The following is a 12,866-nucleotide window of genomic DNA, read 5'->3' as shown; positions in this document are numbered from 1 at the left end:
ATCATGCAGTGCGCCGCTCTAAAATCACCACCCGTCCATCTCTGTAGAAGGATATCTTTCCCTTCTCCCTTGCTGCTGTAATCTCTGGCATTACCTCTCTCATATGTGCGAGCTGTGAGAGAGTCAGATCATCACCGAGGAAAATACCTGTCTTTTTGAGAGTAGGCCTCTTCCTCAAGAATTCCTTCTTATCTTCCAACGAGGGGAAGCGTAGTATGAGAGCTCTCCCCTTTGAAGACTCTCCCGTGCCATCAATTTTCTTACATACCCTCCATGCCTTTGTGTGCAAAGGCTTCTCCATCCCCATCATTGATGTAAGGCTTGTGACCTCCTTCTCCACATTGTTTATGTCCTTGAGACCGGTCACTCTCACATGCAGTGCTCGCATCCGCCTTCTTTGTTCCTCTTCGAGGGTCATGTTGATAAGAGAGAGAGAGAGAGAGAGAGAGAGAGAGAGAGAGAGAGAGAGATGAAATGAAATGTTATATTAACGTCTTCAGAAGGCCAGAATGACCTATGAGACCAAACAGTTACAATGTGGTGGATCTGATACAAAGTCAGAGTAACAAAAATGACAAAATAAAATGACAGAATAAAATGCTATGGAATCTGAAACAGCTAGGTGTGATCTAAGCAGATAGGTGGGATAGCTAAATCACAGATCACAAAAGATCCAGCATCGGTCGCTGGCGGATCTCATCAATCTGCTCCATGGTCAATAGCCTGACCGGGCGTCGTGCATGCTGGGCCAAAGTGATCCGAATCCTCTGATGCAACCTCCGTCGATGCTGTGTGGTCCTCCGCAATCGTGGGCATCTGGATCTCCCTAGCTCAGTCGCTCGGTCGATCAGTGTGCCTCCAGTGTGAGGCGGCGAGCTCTCCTGTGGTAGTAGCTCCCCCGGGTGTCCAATGTCTGCTCTAAAGAAGTCTGTGATCCGTCTTTGAGACTGGTTGAGCTCTCCTCGAATCAAGCTCTCTTTGTGTCTGCGTAGCTCGAGCAAAAACAAACCCAAACATCTCTGATCCTCGTACTGCATGACTCTGGAGAGTGGTCCGAAGCCCTCTCTGAACAAGCAGTGGAAGCCGCCGCGTATCTCGTAGTAGACGGGGCAGTGGCATGTGTAGTGCAACTCTGTCTCAGGCTCCAGGTCACATAGGAGACATGTCCTGGCCTCTGCTGGTACTCTGCTGTATCTCCCAGTCTCGATCCGCAGTTGGCGTGAAGATGTGTGTATCTGGCCAATAGCACATCGTATCCCATGAGACAAGTGGGTGTCCATGTATCTAGGTCTCGTCACAAAACCGTCCTCTGTAAGCTGGAGAAGATGCTCTCTGTAGAAAGCCATTTTCATGCCCAGCTCCTGTGCTGCCTGTATCCATGTCCTCCTCATGTCTAGCTGAGTCAGGTCCTGACGGATGAGCCTGGTAATCTCGGACTGTGTGAGAGTCAGAGAGGGTGCATCCAGTGAGTACTGGAAGGGTGGCAGTCTGTCTATGCTGAACCCTTGAAACCATGATGTCATCTCCCCATACCAGCATGCTGTATCTCCCTGCATGGCTAACTGTCGCGAGGACTCAAGAGCAAGGCGGGCATATCTGTTTCTGGGAAGTTCCCAGATACGGTGTATGAAGGAGACGAATCTGGTGAGCACCTCAACCACTAGTGGGGGGGCAGCTAGCTCTGCTCGTATAATGGCACGTGGTACTGAAGCCTTGGCTCTAATGAGCCGTGAGATCAAAGAGACTAGTGGCTTCTCCATGTCCCCCCATCCATCAGTGCGACCTGTCCTCCCATGATGGTCCAATGAAGTTTCCCAAATCTCAGCTCCATAGAGCAATGCAAAAGCCACCAGGGTGTCAAAGAGCTAGAGCTTCGTCCGAGGCTCCTGAAACTGAACATGTGAACACATCCTCTCCAATCTACCCAATGCTGCATGGGCTCTAGTCAATCTAGTCTCTGCTGCTCTTCTCAATGAAAATGCTGGTCCACTAAAAACCACTCCAAGGTAGGTGTAAGAGAGAGAGAGAGAGAGAGAGAGAGAGAGAGAGAGAGAGAGAGAGAGAGATGAAATGAAATGACATATTAACGTCTACAAAAGGCCAAAATGACCTATGAGACTAAACTAATTACAATGGTGAGTCTAGTACCAAGTCTGGGTACAAACAAAGAAAACTACAAACTAGAAACTGAGATAGGAGTGCTACCGACTCCTATGGGTGGCTCATAAGCTGAGCAATGGTCTAATTCCACAAAGGTACAAAGTGGGGATAAGTGTCACCATGATATAGCAGTAGAATTAGAAGCCTATCCTGATCAACACTCTGGGTGTTGTGCTAGAATCCTGTGGATCCTCTGCTGCAATCTCCGTCGGTGTTGCGTGCCTCCCCTCCTCAGTCGTGGTTGTCTCAATCTCCCCAACTCTACAGCTTGAGAGAGAGAGAGAGAGAAATGAAATGAAATAAAATGTTATATTAACGTCTTCAAAAGGCCAGGATGACCTATGAGACCAAACTGATACAAAAGTGGTCAATCTGTTACAATGTCTGGGTACCTTAGTACTAAAGTACTAAGTGTGAAAAGTGTGAAAGTGTGAAAATAAATGTGAAAACTAAATACAAAGTATTAAATAAACTTCTTAGGAGCATTCTGGGTGTCTGGCTAGAATGCTTCTAATCCTTTGTTGTAGTCTCCTCCGGTGAAGTGTGCTTCAGCATCTCGGTCGTGATCGTCTCGATTTCCTAAGCTCAATCGGCCTGTCAATGAGGGTGCCTTTGGTATGAATGTGGGTACTCCTTTGTGCTCGCTGCTGGCCTCTTGCTTCTCCTTCCATTCCTGCTTCTCTCGATCCGAAGAAATCTGTGATCTGCCTCTGAGGCTGTAGTGCTCTTTGTCTTCTCAATATCCCTGTGCCGATGTAGTTCCAATAGGTACAGGCCTAAGCATCTTTGATCCTGATATTGCATGACTCTATCTAGAGGTCCAAAGCCTTCTTTAAATAGGCAATGGAAACGCCCACGTATCTCATAGTATACGGTGCAATGGCATATGTAGTGTAATTCTGTCTCCGGCTCCATTCCGCATAACTTGCAAATTCTGCTCTCAGGTGGGATTCCCCTAAATCTGCCAAATTCAATTTCCAGCTGGTGTGAGGATGTACGAATCTGACCAATAGCACATCTCAAACCATGAGACAGGTGGGTATCCATGTAGCTCGGGCGAATCACAAAACCATCTTCAGATAGCTGTAGGAAGTTTTCTTTGTAGTCGGCCATCTTCGTGCCCAATTCTTGTGTAGGGTCTACCCATGTCCTCTTAGTGTCCAGCTGTATAAGATCCTGGCGGATGATTTTATTAATCTCCGTTCGTGTGATTGCCAGTGATGGAGCCTCAAGAGAGTATTGGAAGAGGGGTAATCTTTCCATACTAAACCCGTGTCTCTGAAACCACGAGGATAGTTGCGCATACCAGCATGATGTATCTCCTTTCATTGCTAATTGTCGAGAGGATTCGAGGGCCAATCTAGTATATCGGCAATTATTTGTATCCCACAAACCATGTATAAAGGACACTGATCTGGTAAGAGCTTCACTTTCTATCGGAGGGGCAGCTAGTTCCGCTCGGGTAATCGCGTGTGGTACGGAGGCCTTGGCTCTAATCATTCGGGAAATCATAGATACCAAAGGTCTCTCCATTGACTTCCAATTATCCTGATCCACAGATGGTCCCCAAATCTGGACCCCATAAAGCATAGCCGAAGCCACCACAGTATCAAAGAGCCAAAGTTTCGTTCGTGGTTCCTGAAACTGCACTTGTGAACACATCCTCTCCAACCCTCCCAAGGCCGCAGAGGCTCTGGACAATCTAGCATCCGCTGCTTTCTTAAGAGTAAACTTCGGTCCTGTAAATACCACACCAAGGTATGTGTATGTCTGTGTACTCTACTGTATCCTGGCCATATGCAAATGTAGGTGCCGATCTCCTAACCCACTACGGTGTGGTATTAAACACCATAACTTTGGTTTTACCCAAATTTACCGATAGTCCGCTGTCCTCCGCAAATTTATGTAATGCATCTAACTGCCTCTGCATTCCATCTGGTGATTCTGCTATCAATACAATATCATCTGCATACAACAACAAAGGGATCCATGACCCTGCAAGTTGAGCACCTCTGTCACCCTCTCTATCAATGTAATCTGATACCTCATCTATATACATACCAAATAAAGTAGGGGACAGTGGGCATCCCTGCTTTACTCCAACGGTGGAATGAACAATGTCGGAATCCCCTTCTGGAGTACGTACATAACCAGTTACTCACCCGTATAAGGCCATGATCCCCCAGATAATCTCTTTGGGGACCCCTAACTCTTGCATTCTAGGCATCAATCTAGCCCTTGGTACTGTATCAAAAGCTTTCCGAAAATCCACAAAGCAACAATACATCCTTTTCCCGCTTGCTCTTCCTTCCTCAATAATGGCTCTGAGCGTAAGAATATGATATAAAGTGGAATAACCCCTCCTGAATCCAGCTTGTCCGGTTGCCCTTATGCCTTCATTCTCTGCCCATCTAGAGAGAGAGAGGAAAGAGAGAGAGAAATGAAATGTTATATTAAACGTTTTCGAAAGGCCAAAATGACCTATGAGACCAGAAAGTTACAATTGGTGAATCTGATACCATGGCTGAGTACGGAAAGTACAAAGAACTAAAACTAAAACACTAAAACACTAAGGAAATGAATCGGAAGCTGATCCAGAACTGAAATGAGATAGAGGGAGGCGGGTGGTGGGTTCAAATGAAATCATTCATCGGTCGCTGTCGAATCTCATCAATATCCTCCATGGCACGGAGAGAGAGAGAGAGAGAGAGAGAGAGAGAGAGAGAGAGAGAGGCATTGATTGTTAGAATCTTGGGGGGGATGTAACAAAACAACATACCTTGATTAAAGAGGTAAGCAATAAACATGTAGGGAGCAAAAAGAGAGCTAACAATGGAGATCAAACCTCTTTCAAAATCATACCAAATGAGAGAGGGAGGGTTTGAATCCTTTGAACTTTTAGTAAGGTAGAGACAAAAGAGAACACAAAACAGGTTGAGATTGCAAAAATGCAACATTGTAAATGTTACGAGGAAAATTGCAAAAGAAGCTAGGAGATGTTCATCGACTCTTACGTACCACAATAGCAAATTGGCCTCCACAAGTGAAGGCCCATGTTAGGGCTCCTTTGAGGTAGTTTGGAGGGGCTTTTCTATCAAGTTGTAAAATTTGTAAAAAATAGCCACCGACACAATTAATTAAGGGTCACTTTTCATTTGATGCGCATTATCTTTTGATGAGGTACTTGCCACCCCTAGTGCACAATGCCAAAAATTCTTAAAAAGATTGTCTCTTTTGTAACACCTAGAGATTGATAGCTATTTTTAATCTCCAATCAGTATGTGTCAAGTGGCATTTCTCTACTTTCAGCATTCTCTAATACGCTGCATAGGAATCATGGTAAGAAAAACCTCCCGAACAGGCCATTCCATTTCTATGAGACTGCCTTGTACATATTGTGGCACAACTCCTTTTTGACTTTAAGGCTTAATCCAATGTTCCAAAATTACTCCAAGAGTCTAGGAAGGCCTTATGTAGAAACCCTGCATCACATACATTTGCATCGCCTTATATTTGGTGGCACAAGATTATAGGGTTTCAAAAATGAGAAATTAGGTTCCACTTTTGGCCTAACTTGGACTCCCTAAAGGCTCTTCTTTGATCTCCTTAAATGCTGGTTCTTGTGGCTCATGTTGTGTATCAGGAATGCAAGGTTTTCAAAGGCATCTCTCAATTCTTGGACTTCATTGCTATGATACATTGGGGGGCAGAATAAAGGAGTCATAAAGCAGTGAATAAAGTGAGCTGCAATAAGGAAGCCCCATAAGCACTTACTAGTTATTTGAGCTCTCTAACTTCAAGGCCTGGCCTATTCTCCAAGGGATGTCTTTTGCTAGGGAAGAGAAGTTCTGCATACGATCGCCACTTCCGTCATACATAGTAGCTATGTACTCTTCGCTTTGAAGGCCATAGAGGTACAAAGCTTGCTCATCCTAGGCCAAATCCAGCACACGAAAGAAAGAATGTGATGAGAACATACACCTTTAAGGGAAAAAAATAATAGCTAATATAATTTTTCCTCAAAAGAGACAAGACCCAGAAACTCCAAAAAAAAATGCAGGCTTGGCAAGGTTGTTACAAACCTCAGGCCAGCATAGGAAGTCCTTGTAAGATGCTTGTAATATATCTGTTGCAGGCTGACCAAAGCAAAGAGCCATGCACACCCCATCCATTTCATCGTGCCTGTTGTAAAGCTCTAAAACCATGAGAAAGCTTAACCCGGCTTGGCTCTCTGAACAACCAACCGATGCACTTCCTTGGCAAACATAGTCCACTTTTAAGTCCTTCACAACCACCCTGCAGACCTACATGCCCAGAATTCTGGTTGTAACATCTTTGTAATTGTATGATAAACTGGCTTTGAAGAGCTCTCCAAGTTTACAAAATCAAATTTGTGACATCTGTGTAATTCTTTGACTAACTGAACTTGGCAACAGCTTCTCCACTTCTATAAATTCTCACAATGGATGTCTATGAAGTAAATATACATTTTTTAACCCAGTTTCAAACAAACAGAGCAATCCATACTATCAAAGTATAGGGAAAGGATGCTGACTGTCTTTCCCAGTAATCAATGTGACCGCCTGGCAACCAACGGAGGCCGGGAGCCATGGCGGGAGCAGTGATCCGCCGTCAAGAGTCCGTGGGAGGGGGGACCGGCAGATGCCACACGTGGCAGGATGAGACAAGCTATTGTAATACTGTATCATTATGGCAGCTGAGGTGGCAGCTTATGAGCGCACGTCGTTTTTCCATATTCTGGTTGCTTAGCTGGCGCATGCTGCCGTCATTCCGCCAGCTGAGCTATAAACTGCAGCGTCACTGCTGCTGTTTGTTTTCCCCTCTACTGGCGGTCGCTACCATCCAATGGCTATTCTGGCCTGGTAGGCCAGCTGATTTGACGGTGCAGCACAGAGCCCCCCAACTCCCGACTTTGACGGAAAGGCAGGGGGCTCCGGAAGTGGGCAAGCAGTCAAAGTTTTGAATGCTTGATTGAGAGATATACAGAATTTTAATGAGCTAGGCCTTGTCCCAACTGTCTGCTCTGAGGAGCCTATCATCTCCAGCTTCTCTTTAATGGCTATGTGATTTGCTGGCTCTAACCATGTAAACTCCCTCCAAAATAACTCTCCATTTGCAGGTTTGCAAGTCAGCATACTTGCATGTTTAGCTTCCAAATCACTTATCAGTCTCTGGAGCCACCTTGTAGATTGTTTCTTTTGCTTTCCCCTAGTTTTCTCCTCTATCTTCTGCTCCACCTCATACTCTAGGGTCAAATAATCACAGACATGAATGCTCTATGCACATAAACAAATAGTTCCAGGTTTTATATGCTATGCTTCAACAACCCAAGGGTTCCTACAAATCAGGATTAACTCTTCTGTTTCATGTTGTAAACCATGCATTTCAATGGTCACTTATTAAAGAAAATCTCGCGAGACTTATACAAAATCATCACTCAATAGAATGAACGAAGATGGGAGCCATGACGGCAGTTCATGGTCCATTAGGAAACTCAATTCTCTTATAGGTTGAGAGTGAGAAAATAAAGTAAAATTCCTTTGCTCTCCTACGCTCAAAGAAAGAGTCACTAATTACTCCTGCTATGATAAACCTTATTAACTGTACTGAGATTCTCTCTAACATATTTGTCCCCATCAATTCACATACGGCAGTCATACCAAATGTAATTCTAGCTAATGTACTTAAAGTTTCTGTATACGTATAAAAAGGAGATGCACTTAGTAGGCAATTCAAATGCGGCAATGAACAAATGTATGCTGGGGAGTTTGATAAAGATATAAGAATCAAAGAGTCTAAACAACAATCCAGAGAATGATCTTATGCCAAAAGTTCTTGGGTAGCCTTTATAAAACCAGTAATTTGATCAGAAACAGCTAAAAACAGCATCAATTGCATGCCCTCAGCATGGCTCCTCCACATTTACAACAAGCAACCAATTCAACTTACTGAAACTTCTGACCCAAAGAGCTTTTATGATTGCAGCACAAGAGAAAATAGACAGGACAAAAGTCAAGATGCTCCTTACAGCAAGTCAACTTACTTGAACTCCAATGCAACTTTTGGAAAGATTACGCAGAGGTACAAGCTGATAAAGACATGGGGATGTCAACAATGCTGGTAATTGAGTTATGTTGACCAACTGTGCCATTGTTTCCCTTTCATTCCAGAAACAATCCACCCTGTATGTTGAAATATTGTGACTTGAGATCTAATGATTTATGGCTCCTCACACAAAAGGGAAAAAAATAACACATACTAACATATCGGAAGGCCCAATAAGCGACTTAAGGCCGCTGATGAAAATTGTGTGGCCAATATCAAGCTTCTCATATTTCCTGATCATATCAATATCTTTTCCCTGTAAAGCAGATATTATAACTGACTGCTTTCAACACAGAAAAGAATAATTACCGGCCTTCCAAAAAGAGAATATGTATAACAACAGAACCCGACTGATCTTCCAGAGTCATTTGATGTAAGTTTGTTGTATTCAGGCCAGAGCCCACTATCTGGTCAATAACTCTACCTTTCACAAATAAGAATCAGCATTTCAAAACAGCGACAATAATAACTTGACCAGACTTTCAGAAATGACTCCTATCTACCTGCCTTCCTCACCAAATTAGTACTCACATCATGCCAGACATTCATGATAACAGGTAGCATGGTCAAGCCCTACTTAAAGGTGAAGAATTTCGTGTGCCTTTGCTATGCCGCAGATAAAATTTTAGTGCATAGTTTTAAGCCGAGACTCACCGGATGCCACATCAAGCTCGGTGAACGATCTAACTACTCCAAATAAAGATATATTTGACATCTTTGGTCGCAAATCCGAAACCATCAACTGCAGAAACAAGAGATAGGAAAACCAACTTGGAAACAACAAAGATGATATGATTTTTGCAAGTCTCTAATTTGAGGCATGTCACTACAGTGTCAAAAATTCCAATAAGATCTCTTATTACTGTATATAAACAGTTTCACTAGAATCAAGACAAGGGGCAGGCACAAGAACTGCACATTTTCCTTTTGTGATTTGGCAAGACATTCTTCCAAAAGCAGCTTCATCCCAAAAGCACCTTGTTCCCAAAAACAACTTCCAAAATGCAGCTTGTTTAAAAGCAATTTCTTCAAAAAGAAATTTCTATAAAAAGCAAGATCTTTACTTTTTAAAAATCTTCTTCTTCGAAAACCAATTTCTGTAGAAAGATTCTTCTATGAAACACAGTTTCTGTAAAAGTTGCTTCTTCCGTAATCGATTCCTGCAATTCTGGACTAGATTGCTCTGAGAAGAACAATTGGTGAAGCTCTGATACCACTGTCACCGGCAAGCCATTGGCAAGGCGATAAAACCACTGCAACAATCACCAAACTGAACCAAAATAGCAAATACTTGAACTTGGGAACACCCCACACAAAGAGACACGAAGTGGCGGAGTTCTAGTCCCAAAAGCATTGTCCATAGCTGCGTCCCTTTTGATACTTCTTTTTATATTAAAGAACCCACAGACCAGGGAGTCGAGTGGCAGAAGAGCAACGATGCACCCAATCTGCCATGGTGGGCTTCGGTGTGGTCAAGGCTCATATTTAAAGGCAATATGGCCCAAAAGCAAATGTGTTAAACACAACTGATCCAAAAAACTGGCGCCCCCAAAAAATTTTGGCCGCTAAAAGCAGAAGCCTGAAAGTATGGCAAGTCAATTGCTTTCATAACTGATGTAGAAAAGAAAATCCCTAGTTGCCAGCATTTTCCTGCAGGATAATCCGATGCAAATCGCATCACAGTTTATGGGCTTGTACTACTACCACGCCAGCCCCTTGGTTCATTTCTCTCTCTCTGTTCTGTTAGGTCGGATTGCTACATCATCACTTAGTGGCAATAGCCACTTGGCTAGATCCTGGCTTGAGGACGATGAGTACTTTTCTGGCAATTTTCTGGAAACACACTGATGCATCTCTGTATACAAAGCAATGTTGAGAAAAAATGAAAATGAAATGTTATATTAACATCTTCGAAAGGCCAAAAGGAACTATGAGACCAGAAAATTACAATTGGTGAATCTGATACCATGGCTGAGTACGGAAAGTACAAAGAACTGAAACTAAAACACTACAACACTAAGGAAATGAATCTGAAGCTGATCTGGAACTGAAACGAGATAGAGGGAGGGGGGTAGTGCGTTCAAATGAAATCATTCATCGGTCGCTGTCGAATCTCATCAATATCCTCCATGGTCAGTACTCTGACTGGGCGTCTTGCATGTCGAGCTAGAGTGATCTGGATCTTTTGCTGCAGCCTTTGTCGATGGTGGGAGACCCCCCGAGGTCGTGGGCGTCTAGATCTGCCTAGCTCAATGGCTCGATCAATCAGCGTACCTCTAGTGTGGATGGGCTCTGATATTTGCTGTGATGACTGCTCCTTTGGTTCTCCCCTGGCTGGTGTAAAGGAATCTGTGATCTGTCTCTGAGATTGTCTCTCCCATGATGTCCTCAGAAAGCTTTCCCTAAGTCTGCGCAGCTATAGTAGAAACAATCCGAGACATCTATGATCCTCGTATCTCATGACTCTAGAAAATGGTCCAAAACCCTCTTTGAACAGACAGTGGAAGCGGCCTCGTATCTCATAGTATGCCAGGCAATGACATGTGTAGTGCAACTTTATCTCTGGCTCTAAGCGACATAATTGACATATCCTCGCCCCTGCTAGTACTCCTCAAAATCGGCCAATCTCAATCTAGAGCTGATGTGAGGATGTGCGTATCTGCCCAATAGCGCATCGTATCCCATGAGATAAGTGCGTATCCATGTATGCAGGCCTAGTCACAAAACCGTCCTCCGTGAGTTAGAGAAGATGCTCTCTGTAGAAGGCCATCTTCGTGCCCAAATCCTGTGTCGGCTGTATCCATGTGCTCCTGGTATCTAGTTGAATTAGATCTTGACGTATGAGTCTGGTGATCTCTGTCCGTGTGAGAGATAGGGAGGGTGCATCCAGGGAGTACTGAAATGGAGGCAATCTATCCATGCTGAAACCATGTGACTGAAACCACACTCTCATCTATCCATACACACATGTTGTATCGCCTTGTAGCGCTAGTTGTCGAGATGACTCCAGGGCAAGCCGAGCATCTCTCTCTCTGCATAGGTCCCATAAACTATGTATAAAGAATATTGATCTAGTCAATGCCTCGAGGTCCCATAAACTGTGTATAAAGGATACTGATCTAGTCAATGCCTCGACCACGAGGGGGGGGGTTGGCTAGCTCGGCTCGGATAATCTCATGGGCACTGAGGCCTTAGCTCGAATCATCCGAGCGATCATAGAGACCAGAGGCCTCTCCATACATCTCCATCCATCTGTGATGCCAGATCTCGCATGATGGTCTATTGAGGGTCCCCATACTTGAACTCCGTACTCCGTAGAGCATAGCTGAAGTCATTAGAGTGTCAAAAAGCCAGAGCTTTGTTTGCGGTTCTTCAAATTGAATCTGCGAACACATCCTCTCCAATCCTCCCAAGGCTGCATAGGCTCTCATCAGTCTAGTCTCCGATGCTCTCCTCAGTGAAAACACCGGTCCACTGAAGACTACCCCAAGATAGGTGTATGTATCTGTGTACTCCACAGTCTCTTGGCCATACGTAAATGTGGGTGCTGACCTCCTGACGCACTGTGATGTGGTGTTGAAAACCATAACCTTGGTTTTCCCAAGGTTGACAGATAATCCACTGTCACGAGCAAATGTGTGCAAAGCATCTAAATGATGTTGCATCCCCTCTGGAGAGTCATCAACATATAGTAACAAGGGAATCCATGTCCCTGCTAGCTGAGCCCCTCTTTCTCCCTGTCGCTCTACATAGTCCGAAGACTCATCCACATGCATCCTTGCTTCACTCTCGTGGAGTGAACCATTGCAGACATTCCCTCAGTAGTGCGTAGCGGCCCCATCACTGTCCTTTATAAAGCCAAAATACCCCATATCAGCTCTATAGGCACACCCATGTCCTGTAGTCTGCGTATAAGTTTGGCCCTCGGCACTGTGTCAAAAGCTTTGCGGAAATCCACAAAGCTACAACAGATCCTCTTGCCATGGTGTCTACCCTCCTCAATAATAGCTCTGAGTGTCAGAATCTGGTCAAGAGTGGAGAAACCTCTCCCGAATGCTGCCTGCCCTGGTGCTCGTATGCCTTCTCGCTCTGCCCATCTACTTGGCTCTTGCTCAAGAATGGATGCATACAACCTAGCCAATGTGTCACCAACCATGATGGTGCGATAATTCCCGGGAATCATGGGATCTCCTAACTTGACAATAGGCACAATCGTAGACATACTCCAAGTCTCAGGGAAGCCTTCATACATGGCTCGGTTAAACATCATAGCGAGAAGCTCTGCAAGCATATCTCTAGGATGGATGAAGTGCTCCGCTACCAGACCATCATGATCATGTGCTCTCCTTGTCTTCATCAATAAAGAAAGTACATGTCTCTGGTGGGTCCGACAAAAGTGGCTACCCTGATACTGTGTAGAGAGATGTGGCATATTCCCCCCATGTCTCTGTGGAGGTGACGGCTATTAGTGGTGAATGCTCATGGAATAGCCTCCATGCTTCGCCTGAGTCTTGACTCATAAATAGCTGATACAAATCCCGCTCTAGCTGAGATAGATAAGCCCCTCGCACTAGGCGGTG

At 44.5% G+C, this 12,866-nt stretch overlaps 1 protein-coding gene across 5 annotated transcripts in view; it reads right to left on the bottom strand.

Annotated features, from left to right (window-relative positions):
- Positions 1 to 5,038: 5,038 nt before the first annotated feature.
- Positions 5,039 to 12,866, bottom strand: part of LOC147459787 (Nucleic acid-binding proteins superfamily) — a 110,325-nt gene continuing 102,497 nt past the window's right edge. For 3 of the 5 annotated variants that reach the window (XM_086510986.1, XM_086510990.1, XM_086510991.1), the window contains 6 exons: positions 8,941 to 9,028; positions 8,596 to 8,710; positions 8,445 to 8,519; positions 8,225 to 8,363; positions 6,243 to 6,464; positions 5,039 to 6,092 (listed from right to left, as the gene is read on the bottom strand). In XM_086510986.1, the coding sequence (XP_086367112.1) occupies positions 5,934 to 6,092; positions 6,243 to 6,464; positions 8,225 to 8,363; positions 8,445 to 8,519; positions 8,596 to 8,710; positions 8,941 to 9,028 (798 nt within the window). In that variant the 3' untranslated portion in view covers positions 5,039 to 5,933. Of the gene's footprint in view, positions 6,093 to 6,242; positions 6,465 to 8,224; positions 8,364 to 8,444; positions 8,543 to 8,595; positions 8,711 to 8,940; positions 9,029 to 12,866 lie in introns of all 5 variants that reach the window. The other 2 variants (XM_086510987.1, XM_086510989.1) reach the window with 2 other exon arrangements.

The sequence above is a fragment of the Adiantum capillus-veneris genome, chromosome 4 (genome assembly GCF_014529385.1).
Source record: "Adiantum capillus-veneris isolate H3 chromosome 4, ASM1452938v2, whole genome shotgun sequence".
Classification (NCBI taxonomy): domain Eukaryota; kingdom Viridiplantae; phylum Streptophyta; class Polypodiopsida; order Polypodiales; family Pteridaceae; genus Adiantum; species Adiantum capillus-veneris.
This window is presented reverse-complemented; position numbering and strand designations above follow the sequence as displayed.